The following is a 13,635-nucleotide window of genomic DNA, read 5'->3' on the forward strand; positions in this document are numbered from 1 at the left end:
TGTGTGGATTGGATAATCTTTAGCAAGGCGATTAGATTAGTAGTTATGATTTAGATCTCAGAGTGGTCATTATTTGTGAAATAAACATTATAATCATGAGTTGCTTTAAAAGTCGGACTGAGGATAATGCTGAATTTAGAGAAGCCAAACAGCACACAAAAAATTTCTTTAACACCACCAAATTGCTTCTGCTAGGTACTGGCGAGTCTGGGAAAACCACTATAATCAAACAAATGAAGATATTACATATTAATGGCTTTTCTACGGAGTAAGTAATCGTATATTTAAATTTGGCACTAAATAATTTTACATTCTTAAGAGATAAACTGGAAAAAATAAAATATATTAAACAAAACATACACGAATCTATTTACGATATTGTGAGTAACATGGATAAGATTAATCCTCCAACAAAATTTCAAAGTGAAAAGGCCGAGAGTGCGGGCAAGTGGATTTTAAATATTGGTCAACAAGAACCAACTGAATATTCCCAGGTAAATTGACAACAATTTTTCTTGTACGCCAAATCTAAAATAACTTGAATTGTCCAAAAATACAAATCATAAATTAATTTTTAAAATCAGTTTCTTTATTTAGGAATACTATGACAATATAAAAATAATCTGGGCTGACGAAGGTGTTCAAGAGACTTTTAGAAGATCCAATGAATATCAATTAATTGACAGTGCCAAACAGTAAGTAGACTAAATAAAACAAATTGAATTGAATTATATATAATAATTTACTTGGAATGGAATTATACAAAATTATAGAATATAAGTGATATTTCAATGAGATAATCTCATCAGATTTACTCAGATTGCTTAGAAATATATATTTTTGATTTGACAATATTAATAAAGGTTTATCACATTCTATATTATGACTAATTACATTTATTTTACAGTTTCTTAGATCGAATAGATGAAGTAAGAAAATCTGATTATTTACCTACCGTCGCCGATATACTCCATTGTCGTATAAAAACAGTGCAAATATCTAAAATAGAATTCGACGTAAAAGTACCGAAAAGCCAAGGTGGAGGTGTAGCAAAATTTTGGATGTTTGACGTTGGAGGACAAAGAGGTGAACGAAGGAAATGGATCAAAGTATTTGATGAAGCGATACAGGCCATACTTTTTCTTATAGCCGCAAGCGATTTCGACTTAAAATTACGCGAGGATGGCCTAAAAAATCGTCTGAAGGAAGCTTTTGAACTTTTTGATTCCATTTACAAAAACAAGTATGTGATATAATTATTTCTCTATATAATATAATCTCAATATTTTACCAGGTTCTTACGAAATGCTGGCTTAATTGTTTTCCTAAACAAACAGGATCTGCTTGAACAAAAGATTAAGGAAGGACACAAACTGGAGCCAGAATTTCCAGAATTTAACGACTATATTCCTAAAGAGAAAGATGTTGATTCAAATAACTACTATCTTAAAGCAAAATATTTCATGAGACATAAAATAAATGTAAGTGTGGCAAATATAAACTAAGCCAAATAATTTTAATAGACAATTCAAAAATTATTTTTCAGGAAATTGCATCGCAACCTATTACTGAAGAAGAAATTAAAAATGGACATCTTTCAACTAGAATACTACCCAAGAGAGAAGTTTATACCCATTTCACAGTAGCAACAGATACCAATAACATCAAAAAAGTTTTTGAAGGCGTACAAGAAATGATATTAATACATAATATTTCTAATTTTTAAGTGAATATAAAGTTGTATTAAACATGTACATCAGATGTTCAATATAAAAATATAAACAACAACTTCATATAAGTAATTTTTATTTTCAATTTAATATACTCATAAACAATATAAAACACTTTCTTAAATTAAACAGGACCTGACAGTATAATACAGTACAATCCTATTTGAGCAAAGACCATTTTAGTTGCTCTTTTGCAGATTGTAAGACCTATAATAAATAATGTTATAATCATTAAGAGTGAAATCTTTTTTACATTGTTAATTTACACATAGGTATAAGCTTGGCACATGTAGATTATCCCATTTAAAATCATTAACAGCTTTACCAAAACAAAGAATGCACTGCATTAGTTACCTGTGCCACTGTCTGCTCTGATAAAGGAATGTCTTCACCTCTCAATGCAACCCTTGATACAACTGAACTTGAATCAGCATCCAAAATTATCCTTAAAAAAATGTATCATCAATTAATCAAATAATTTTTATGTATTTATGATTCCTAGTTACCCGCCATCGCATATTTCATCAATTGCTAACATTACTATATCCAAATAATCTAAAACCCCTCGCCTTTCAACATTTTTTCTTAAAATTTGGCTGATTGAATCGTACATGGAATTCAAAACGCTCATTAAAATTAACTGCAACAAAAATAATTAATTATACATAGACTATAGAATAATTACGACTGTACCTCATTTTCTTGAGAACTTCCCATTACATAGAAGAACAAATCAACATTGCTCCGGTACACACATGTGAGACCATCTAACATTATAATCTCAGCGTTCGCGCGATGCGTTTTGTTGAACAAGTTCTTTTCAAATGCTTTTTGTTCTTTTGGTGTGGGAAATATATTTTTGTCGTAGTATCTGGCTAGAATTCGTTGTCCATCATTATCCAAAATGAGGATTCCTTTTACCGTGTATAAGGTAGGCTCCTAAAAAATCACCATTGTGACGTCCTGGCAGATGTTTATGTTAATTTTGTACCCACCAACAAAGAACCTTCCATTTTGTGTATCATTAATTTAAAGTAATGTTTTTAGTTAATACCACACAATAAAATACGTGGCGAATATAAACAAATCTCTGAAATGTCATCGATCAATTCTACCAAACACACGCATCAAATATTACTATGTTACAGTGTTGCCTTCGCACGTCTCCCTTATCAGAACATTACAGACTTTAATTAATCATTTAATAGATAATGTGCTTCCTGAAATTTACAATAATTAACAATAAAGTTTAATTTTAAATTATGATTAATAAAATATTTTTTCCCTAAAAATTTGAATATAAAAATTCAATGTGGCAACATACGCGATAAGTTTGACGTTTAACTACAGTTCTCGGTTGACACAAATTTTATCATATGTGTTTTACGCTCAAGGGGGTTTCATGTTTACACATTTGTTGTATATGTCGTATTATTTTTGTTTAAGTGCGCGCGGGCCAGTTGTTTAAATTATTTTAGGTTGTAACATGTAGTGAAAGTTCTAATAGGGAAATCAAAATGACTTCCCCAGAAAAACCTTGGGAAACGGCTAATTTACAAAATTCCACCCATATTATAAGAAACACTAATCCTGGACCCAGCATGCCTCAATTGCCCAGTCGCAGTGCTCCAGTTTTACCACCCAGGCCTAATAATTCATCAATTTTGTCAAATGGCTTTAGCAGCCCCTACAATTCGTATATGAATTATTCAGGTAAGCCCATAGTATAAAGGTCAACAATATTTTTTTCAATAAACTTAATAAAGAGACATTACAAGGATGTCTGACTTGACAAAAGTCCAATGAAACAGGGTTAACCAGTTTTTATGTTATGTTTTGTATTTCACAATAATGCTCATTTTATTATAACATAGTAAAATTTATTTGTTTTTTGAATACTTATATTGGCAATAATTAGAATAACGACCTGAAGTGTGCAAGTATAATGGTTTTATTAAAATGTTTTCTGATTTGCTACTTCAAAGTGATGAATTGTGTTGGCTTCAAAAAGTTCTTTTTGAGGTAGAAAACTTGTGTTGTTAAGTTTTTTTAAAACACCCTGTTTATATAAAACATTTTGTATACAATTCTGTAATATGATATTACAGATTCACTTTACACATTAAATTACCCACTGTGTTAACAAAATGTAGTTATTTGTGTAAATAAAATTATAAATATTTTAATTTTACAAGATAACAGAAAAGCATATCGATTAAAATCTTGAATAAAAATATATATACAGTTTTTATCTAATAAAATCCTTCAATTTATGACAATTACTTATATCAACTACATTTTGACCTTTCTAATGCGTCAGAATTCTAAAGATATCATAATGATAAACAAGCAATTTTATAAATAATAATTATTATAGTGTTTTAAAATTAGCATTAAATTAAATGCTGATTTAATAACAATTAAAATTAACCACATTTTTCTGAATTATATAATTAATAACGGAAGAAAATTTAAAATGAAAGTTTTTACGAGTTATTTAGTTCTAAATGTCTGTACTTCAGACTATTTTCATAATAGTAGCAATAATGTGAAATAAAAATTCCATTGTGATAGGCAAATATCTCTAGTTATAACTAGACCAAATTATTGTATGAGACGCATTTAATTAATTGATCCGTTTGTTGTAAATAATTCTTCGATTATTGTTAGAAACATCAATGTAGTCAATAACGCAAACGGACAAGATTTAGCAATTTGTTTTTTTAATTCAGTTTCCATTAGTTTTATTAGATAGAGTTTCTAGTGACAAATCCAATTCTTAGGATTAAACATTAATGCCGGTATTTCTGACTTACACGTATTTCTTAATTTAGCTTTTTTAATAAAATGAATATAAATAAAATTTAAACTTGATATTAACGTAGAACCTTTCTTAAATTTCGAATAAATGAGCTTGACCCACTAGTACTTTGTACTCTGTATATCAAAACAATCCGAATAACATCTTAATACGATTCTCCAATATTGTTTGGTTTATCATAAAAAACTGTAACACATATTTATATCCTAACTTCTAAAATTTTATTTAGAAATCTCTTTAGTTTTTCTAATATTCTTTGTTTTTTCCTAAATAACTACAAAATATTTTGCTACTTTAACTTTCATATTGGTATATGAAGAGATTTTCTTTAAGTTTCCATTAGGGCTCACTAGTCGTCTTTATATGATAATGAAATGTATGAATTATATGAATAAATAATATCACATAAAGGCGATTGCACGACACAAGTCGAAACGTATTGAAAATCACAAGCACTCCAATGGCGATGATAGACCAAAATAATATCGTTCGACATTTTTTGAAATTCTTCATTTCCTATTAACATTAAACTCAATAATTAAAAATTTTTATTCCAAAAACTTTCTCAATAGCAAACAGTAGAATGTGGTGTGCTGCTAAGAGAAAATATTGCAGATTAATTATATTGCCAAAATTATAATAAAGTTTATATTATTTAATTGTTCCGTCTACAATTTATTCGATTATTTCTAGTAGTCTTTTACGTGTTATAATTATTTGATAATGTGTAATAGTGAAACTGCAACTTACGTATAAGAAAAAATATAATTTAGCGTTACCACGACCGGAAGAAATAAGTATAGCTAAGAGTTTACTCTTAAATAAGTCGGTCGTTTTCTATCTTATGAAAAAATTTAGAGAAATCAGATAGGTGGAAATTACTAGAAATATTGGTTGAGTTTGAAAAACCGAACCCCAAAGTGGTGGGAACGAATTATTTAATTAAAAAAATGTATTTTAAAATGATCGTATGTTAAATATCCTGCAAGGACAAGACTGCATAAAAAGTTGTGACGGATTGGTTAAAATCAAAACGTCATAGAAACATACTAATATAATATAATATAATATAATATATAAATATAAACTAACTTTTCACAGCACTTCAAGAAGCATTGTCAAATTGCTATAATTATATTCTGCGCAATTCACAAAATACAATTGTACAGTAATTATAGTAACATATTTAAATATATTAAAATATGAGTTGCAATATTTGCATTGGATGTCATACTTGTACCTATTTGCAACTATTCAATTTAATTTTAATCTCTAAACAACTGAAAACTTTATTTTTCAATGGACAAAATTGTAGCAACTTTTACTTTATGATATTTCATAGCTCTCCGTAAATTTAAATCGATTATTTACTAGTGATCTTTACTTATCATTGGTTGAAGTGAAACCAAAACAAAAATTATAATTCATTAACAAACCGAAATGAACAAGAAGAGATGGCTAAGAGTCAATCGTCAATCGCTTCTCGTATTATAAAAAAATTTAGAGATTTAGAGAATATTTGTCTGAGTTTGAAAGGCTTGAAGGAAAATCTATAATTAGAATATTCAAATGTCAAAAAACAATCCACTGTTATCGTCAACTGATATTAAAATCAACCTGTGAGTAGATGGTTAATTGATGGCTGTTCATTTGACCTCAGACCTACAAGAGAAACTCTGTTTTCTACTAAAGTCCAATTTTGCTTAGGATCATGTTCACTGGACCACAGAATAGTGGGGACGAGTAGTTTTTAGAGGCGATTGTGAAAAAAATATTTTTATAATTTTTGGATTCCCAAATTTTCATATTTTAAACAGTCGAATATCTGGAAGGTCATTATACAAACATATGTGTATATTGGAGGAGTTGTCTTCGATATGAAACTGCAGTGAAAAATGTAGTTTTGAGAAAAACGCTTTTAAAGATAAAATGATTTCATTGTTATGAACAGATAAATATCATATTTAAAGCTAATCTGCGATTCCAGGCGCATATGTTTCACTTTCGTCTTCTTCAAAAAGCCTCTGCTGGGCAGTGGCAGCTTTTCTTCGACATGATTCGATTCGATACCCAAAAGGAGCATCACAGCCATTAAACGTCTATTTATTTCAAATGATTTTCACACTTAGGCCCGGAATTGACATACGAAACATCCCATTCACACATCACTGCAATTTTGAATCCTAAGCCCGAACACTGGTAGACCCGTGGAAAACGTAACTTTTTAACTGTTGAGCCGCTACTCTTCAAAAGGCTGTAACTCAAAAACTGAGTTTATGGCTAAAATATTATTTAAACATTTTAAAAAATTACTATAATAATGATTACTACTGTACGTAGGTTATATGTTTCATAAATAAATTTAAATGGTTCGATTTGTAAATATGTAGTAAACATGCTCATAATAATTAATTGTTGTTTCAGGTTATGGAGGTGGATACGGTGGCGGTTACGGTTATGGTTCATCTTACGGTATGCCCTATCGTAGTTCGATGTACAATTCATTTGGCGGCATGAACAGCTACGGCGGTTTGTATGGCGGCGGTTACGGTGGCATGTGCGGCGGCTACGACGACGCCGAGCGACGCTTCATCCAATATGCGGAAGAAAGTTCCCGGAACACGTTCGCCAGTGTTGAAGGTATAGTGCGGGCCTTCAACAGTATCGCCATGATGCTAGATAATACGTTCTTCGCGATGACTAGCTCGTTCAGGGCGGTGCTCAGCGTGGCGGAAAACTTCGGTCGTCTCCGTTCCATGTTTGGCCAGATTTGGTATACAGTCAACGTGTTTAGGTATTTGTTTGTTTGAAAATAGTAAATTCGGCTTTTTTATTATTTAATTGTGTAGTTTTTGATGAAATGAACATTCAAATCGCTGCTTTTGATGAGATATCATGCCTGCATTCAATCGCATAAAAAATACACATTAAAAGTTATCGCTTTCGAAATATTGTTTATAATTAAGAATTATTTCAGATTATTTTTGTAATAAAAATATTTTTTGTTTTGTTTCTTATATAGTGATAATTTTTAGAACATTCCATGTGCATAATTTGTTTCTGTGTGTGTGTGGATGATATTATTTATCTATGATTTGCAAAAATATGTACGTACTTTAAATACTATTCAGTACAAATGTACAAAATATTAGTCCGTAATTGTTGTCATTCAATTTCAATATAAATCTATATACGACATACAAATTATTTACATAAGAACCTACTTAGTATATTATGACAATTATGTTATGTTTATATGAAATAATCAAAAAGAGTTAAGAAGTAAGTAACTTTTGAACCCTGACTCAATTACTATGAATTTTTTATATAACAATACGTTTAAAATGTAATATTTGAATATTAAGGGTGAGGTTTGTTCCCTTACACAGGGTGTCCTAAAATTTCTGGGCCCCTACTACAAAGGTCAAAATAAATCGGTTATATCAAAATGTACACTTTGCCCTTTAGAAGAGTTCAAAGTTTACTTAAAAAATCATTTTTTGTACGCTGTTTAAAAATACGAGACACAAATTTAATGAAATATGGCAAAACTGCATTTTAGAGGATTACCATGCTTTTAGTAATCAGAGAAAACTGACTTAATTAATTAAAAATTGAGAGAGCAAAATTAAAGCTAATATTAGGAATAATAATTCACTAAATAAATTGTTCACCATAATTTAGAAATCTTTTTACATTTTAAATTTTAAGTGGTTGATTCAGTAACAATAATTGTTAATATTGTTGCGTTATTACGCTTGTGATAGACCTATATAATATTTTTGTTTTTTCGAAACTATCGACTTTTATATTTGGAAGTTCTTTTATGATCAATTATTTTTGAAAGAGAAGAATGTCTAAAACTATTTGTTTATAACAAATTAATATAAGAAATACTTATAGAAAAACTATAGAGATAAAACTAATTTCAGATTCTATTTCAACGAGTTAATATTGTAGTAATGACATAATCATCGTTGATTCAATACGACATTCAATTATTTATATGTTTCAATTTAATATATCTCATTGTATTCAGTTAACTATTTATTAACAGTAAAAAGTTCAAATTTGGTAATGGTAAAACTTAAAAATATTCAGTATAATATGCATGATGGTAGTTGTAGTTTAAATTTAATCAGTACATATTTTAATAAATAGATAAATCGTTGTTTTTTCTTAAAAAAAATATTTTCATTTATTGCTTGTTTATTTTTGAAAGTATATTTTTGTATCATTATAAGTAAGTACAATGTCAGCATGTTAATTGCTGTATTGTTTATATTTTTTCGCAAAAGTCGAGTACAAAACAAATAACACATTTTTATTGTCTTTTTAAAATGTAATAACTAAATCATGTACTTTAAATTATAGATATATTCAACATAAATTCAAAATTAAAAATGTGAGAATGGTTAGCTAAATTCAGCCACTAAATAAATATTAATTTCCTGATTTTTTTCTCAATTTTCATGTATCTAAAATTTCGTTTGCAGTATTTATTTTATCGGAAAAATTGAATCATCTATTTATTGAATGTGACATTTTTCCAGATTTATTAGTTGGGCGTACGCAAAACTGTGCCAAATGATGGGGCTCAAAGTGGCCAAGAGTGCGTCTTCGTTGGCCTGGAGGGAGGCAGCACAGGGGGCAGCAACTGCTCCCGCGCCACCAGGAGGATCAAGCTGGCCCACACTCGCTTTTCTCGGCATGTTGCTCGGCGCACCTTACATAATTAGCAAGTTTATTCCGAAGTATGAAGGTGAGTTCTGTAAATGCTGATTTTTCTTTAGCAAATGATTAGTATGAAATTTTAAAAACTGTTCATCGTTTAAATTTATCACTTTCAACTTTTATAATATTGAAACTTTTCCTTATATTTTTCATGGTTATTTTGTGCTAATATGAATAATATTTCGTTAGAAAGGTCAGTCATTTATGCATACAACAATATATAACATATTTCGATTAAAAGATAAATGAGCTGTAGACAGCTCAAATTTAATGCATTTTTTTCACTTACTTTTTTCAAAAAGGAATATTTCAAATTTTATTTTTTTAATGAATAGCTTATTCCAGTTTATATATTTTAAATTCTGGCCTGCCAAGATCGGATAATAAATGAAAATGTGAGTTCGCAGTTAAATCATCGAATACCCTTAAATTAAAGTACATATATAAGTTTTTAGAATAATACAACTATGGAAATTACGTCATAAAGAACATCCCATTCTTATCAAAGTACAACACATTTATTATTCACGAGTCACGATGTTTCAATTAATTCTCATTTATTGTAAGACATGTTAATTCTAATATTTCTATGTTTAAGAAAAACTAAGTGATTAAAGCAATAAGTAAGGTGAAAGGCCTTATTAGAGCAGATATCAAAGCTTTTTCATTTCTTATATAATCTTAATCTGTGAGGGCTTGAAATGCTTGTAATAGTATAAACAAACTAAAAATGTGAATTACTCAAATGGCGAATGTAATTAAAATGTTCAAAAATTGCATTAAATTTGAAATTTCTACAGATGTAACTTGGTTATTTTTCTTCCAATTGAAACGACGTACCATTGAAAGCTTTACTCATCTTTTTAACGAAATATTATATCCATATGATTTGTTATTTACTCTGCGTGGCGCATTAAGTAAATGGGTAAACCGAAAAACACAAATTTATATTAACTAGCTGAACAGTTCAAGTGATATTGAAAAAAGTATGCAAAAATGACTTGTCACTGACATTTTATCTTTTAGACTTTTAATTAAAAGTTGTCGTGACAAAATAAAATTTATTTAGTAAAAATAGTCAAAAAAATATAATTTTTCTTCTTGGGATATATTAGTTCATGCCGGCGAAAGTTGAGAAAAAGTGTTGGGGCGGAATCTCAATATCAGCATTTCGAGTCTTTTGAACACATTTTCTGAGCAGTGCAGACAAACACTGTCGTCAAAAAAATGAAGTGTCTTATGTATATCGGTCCTTATCTCTTGACATTGTAATATTCTGGGTTGGTCTCATTGGTTTTTCTGATAAAATCGAGTACACAATCGATCAGATAGCCCCCAGAGCCAAACATTCCAATTGCTCTACCCTTCTCACCCTGAATTTACTTTTAAATATTCGAACAACAACAACAACAATGAAGTTTTGAACATGAATTTCTACAGGGTGTTTTCCAATCTATTTGATAAATTCTAACAACATACACACTGTTGCGTAAGAATTCGATTCATCAAAGGCCAACAGAAAACGAAGAATAGAAAAAAATAAAGTTTTATATTTGGTGTTGAAAAATCAATTTCTCGTTTCATATTTCAGTTTTATTACAATTTATTTATTTATTTTGATAAATCGGCTTCTCAGGTACCAGTTAGTGTACGTATAAGTTATTTGAATAATTTAATTTAATTTAGTAAAATATATTTAATTTTTTGGTCTAATCAAATTTAGTGTTAATTAAATTAAACCAAAAACTATTACTATATTGTAAAATTTTTTTAATTTTTATAACATTGTCTCATACAAGTAATTATTAATTTCAGATAAAAGTAATCCGGACAACTGGAAAACACCTGGCATAAGAGCTAAAGTTGTATTCGACTTCATAGCAACGAATCCCAATGAGATGACCGTTCAAACGAACGATATTATCACGCTAGCACCTACTTACATACAAGAAGAAATGAAATTGAAGAATACAGGATGGGTATTTGCGGTTTTCAATGGAAAATCCGGATTGGTTCCCTTAAATTATATAGTTATAAGTAAGAGCAAGCCAATTACCGGTATTTTAGATAATAGTGTACCTGTCCCGAGGGCGATAAATTCGAGTAATAGCACTCCAAAAACACACACGAAAAGAGTAAGCTTTGGAGAGACGCAAATTTTTGAAAATATCGATTTGGAAGATTATAAAAAAGAAGTGACGGTTGACGACAGTAAATCAAGCCAAAACGATAATTCAGATAGGAGCAAATCTAATGAAACCACTTCTGTGTAAATATTTTCTTCAGCAGGTAATTTTAAGTTTTATAGAAGCAGCACATTTTAAGGATAATTATGTTATTTAAAACTAGTAAATGGACGAATATAAGGCTGACATAATAATTTACATACCACACATTGTGTATCAATAATTTGTGGTTGCACTTTTACCTATAATTTGCTTAATTGTCTTGATGGTGAACCCTATTTTAATGTTAGTCTTAATATTGTGATTTTTTATATATTGTTATAAAATAGCTATTGTTTACATAAAATTGTTATTAAAACTAATTGCTGTTTGTTTTACTTTAATTACCTAATTCTTTCATCTTCAATTTATATAAAAAATAAAAGGAATTTATATTCAATTTTTATCAGGTTGAGTTTTAGTTTCATGTTACCAATATTTTTATTTTCATTAAGTAACATAAAAATATTTTAAATAACTATTATTCTATGAAAATATGAATAATATTAAATAAATAAATATCTTATTTTTAGTTTTTGGAAGGATCAAGTGATAGTTTTCTCAGAAAAAACATATTTTTTAAGACTGTTGCATAAGAAAACATTCAAAAAGAAGTAACGAGAATTGTGACGAACTGGAGTAGTCACGAGAAACAATACCAACTGACTACAAGACGCAAACTAATAATGGTGATAAAATATATATATAAACAAATACGTGATATATACCATGTCAAAAATAAATAAAAAACTAATTCATAATTTAACTGGATTACTCAAAAATTTCGTAGTTTGTCCTTTTTGAAATTGAATATACAATAAATAACATACATATATTGTGAAGTTTTTTATTTTGATCAACATCTTTGTCAGTAATATGTGGTAAGATCAATGATTCAATTAGACAATCAATTATAAGAAATTTGAGACAGACTATAATTTTTATTAATAATTAAAAAGGAATTTAAAATTAAATTACACTCCAGGAATGTTTTATACTGCTTTATTACAAATTCAATTTATATTAATATAAAAAATTACTCGTGCGCATGCCCTCAAATTCTGATATGCTTTATGAGTGTACATACAACGTTGTCACTTTTATATTATCACACAATTTTTGGGGTAAAATATGAACACTATTTGTAGCAGTACTTGAATTTAAGGAAAATCTCCTGGAAACTCCAGGAAAAATCAACCCTTTGAGGTCCAGGTAAGGGCCGCCCTCATCCACAGACCAGAACAGAATCAACCCTCGAGCTAGTCAGACCTACCATGTACTGTTTATACTAACTATACAATATACAGTTCAACGTTATTCTGTGTCTCATTTACACATTCGTGTTGTGCAACTTTGGACACAACAGTTATAATATTACCTAAAAACATACAAATAAGCAATAGTGTAAGGTTAAAAATAATTGCTTCAGAAACAAAATATGCAACAAAGGTCATGATTTTTATTTTGTAAAGTAATAACTTCTCAAAAACTCAGTTTTTTCTTATTTATTTAAGCTGAAAAAGAATGTTATAAAATTACCTAAAAACATAGATATACAAAATAAAAAAAATATTATCAATGAAATGATTTAACACACGAAATATGTTCTTTTGAAAATAGTAACTTTAATTCCATCATATTGAAAATAAAGTAAAATGAAACAAACATTAATTTGTTCTACCTAGCTCGAATACTTAAAATAATCGATTGACGCTATTATAAACCATAATAATATATTGAAAAACTTATTTTGCGTTGCCAGTTGCCCAGTTAACTAGTCTAGTTCTGAATTATTATTTTATTTATTTATTTCTATTTCCAATGACTTCAATACTTTCTATAATAATAAAAAATATCATAATTAAGCTACTCAGAAAAACTATGAATTTTTAATAATTTAAAACATTGTACCAATTTGCTAGTCATGTAACGGTCCTCAACATTGACTACATAATCAATCTTGATTCATATTCTTAATTTTATGTAAATCATAAATATTACTATACAATTAGACTTTAATAATGATTTTAAAATTAAAAATTTGTTATCTAAATTTATATTTTGAATGAATAGTCTCAAATTTTAAACCGTTTCAAGTGATACACATGACCGTTGCAAAAAAAAG

At 28.7% G+C, this 13,635-nt stretch overlaps 3 protein-coding genes across 4 annotated transcripts; 2 read left to right on the forward strand and 1 right to left on the reverse strand.

Annotated features, from left to right (window-relative positions):
- Positions 1 to 76: 76 nt before the first annotated feature.
- LOC109595773 (guanine nucleotide-binding protein G(f) subunit alpha) lies at positions 77 to 1,802 on the forward strand. Its single transcript, XM_020011195.2, has 6 exons — positions 77 to 268; positions 320 to 494; positions 598 to 695; positions 908 to 1,243; positions 1,295 to 1,481; positions 1,547 to 1,802. Exons 1-6 carry the CDS (start codon positions 96 to 98, stop codon positions 1,724 to 1,726), a joined length of 1,149 nt encoding a protein of 382 aa, XP_019866754.1. The 5' UTR covers positions 77 to 95; the 3' UTR covers positions 1,727 to 1,802.
- On the reverse strand, positions 1,790 to 2,854 carry LOC109595808 (coatomer subunit zeta-1). Its single transcript, XM_020011231.2, has 5 exons — positions 2,726 to 2,854; positions 2,424 to 2,669; positions 2,237 to 2,370; positions 2,085 to 2,175; positions 1,790 to 1,937 (listed from the first exon to the last, which is right to left on the reverse strand). The coding sequence occupies exons 1-5, from the start codon at positions 2,753 to 2,755 to the stop codon at positions 1,890 to 1,892; spliced, it is 549 nt and encodes a 182-aa protein (XP_019866790.1). The 5' UTR covers positions 2,756 to 2,854; the 3' UTR covers positions 1,790 to 1,889.
- A 225-nt stretch (positions 2,855 to 3,079) lies between these two features.
- LOC109595795 (probable peroxisomal membrane protein PEX13) lies at positions 3,080 to 12,346 on the forward strand. 2 transcript variants are annotated; one of them, XM_020011215.2, is made up of 5 exons: positions 3,080 to 3,443; positions 6,976 to 7,345; positions 9,105 to 9,313; positions 11,101 to 11,574; positions 12,044 to 12,346. In XM_020011215.2, the coding sequence occupies exons 1-4, from the start codon at positions 3,248 to 3,250 to the stop codon at positions 11,556 to 11,558; spliced, it is 1,233 nt and encodes a 410-aa protein (XP_019866774.2). In that variant the 5' UTR covers positions 3,080 to 3,247; the 3' UTR covers positions 11,559 to 11,574; positions 12,044 to 12,346. The 2 variants fall into 2 exon arrangements, with proteins under 2 accessions (XP_019866774.2, XP_019866773.2); XM_020011214.2 differs by lacking the exon at positions 12,044 to 12,346 and having other exon boundaries at positions 3,081 to 3,443; positions 11,101 to 11,833.
- Positions 12,347 to 13,635: the final 1,289 nt, after the last annotated feature.

Source organism: Aethina tumida, chromosome 1, assembly GCF_024364675.1.
Source record: "Aethina tumida isolate Nest 87 chromosome 1, icAetTumi1.1, whole genome shotgun sequence".
Classification (NCBI taxonomy): Eukaryota; Metazoa; Arthropoda; class Insecta; order Coleoptera; family Nitidulidae; genus Aethina; species Aethina tumida.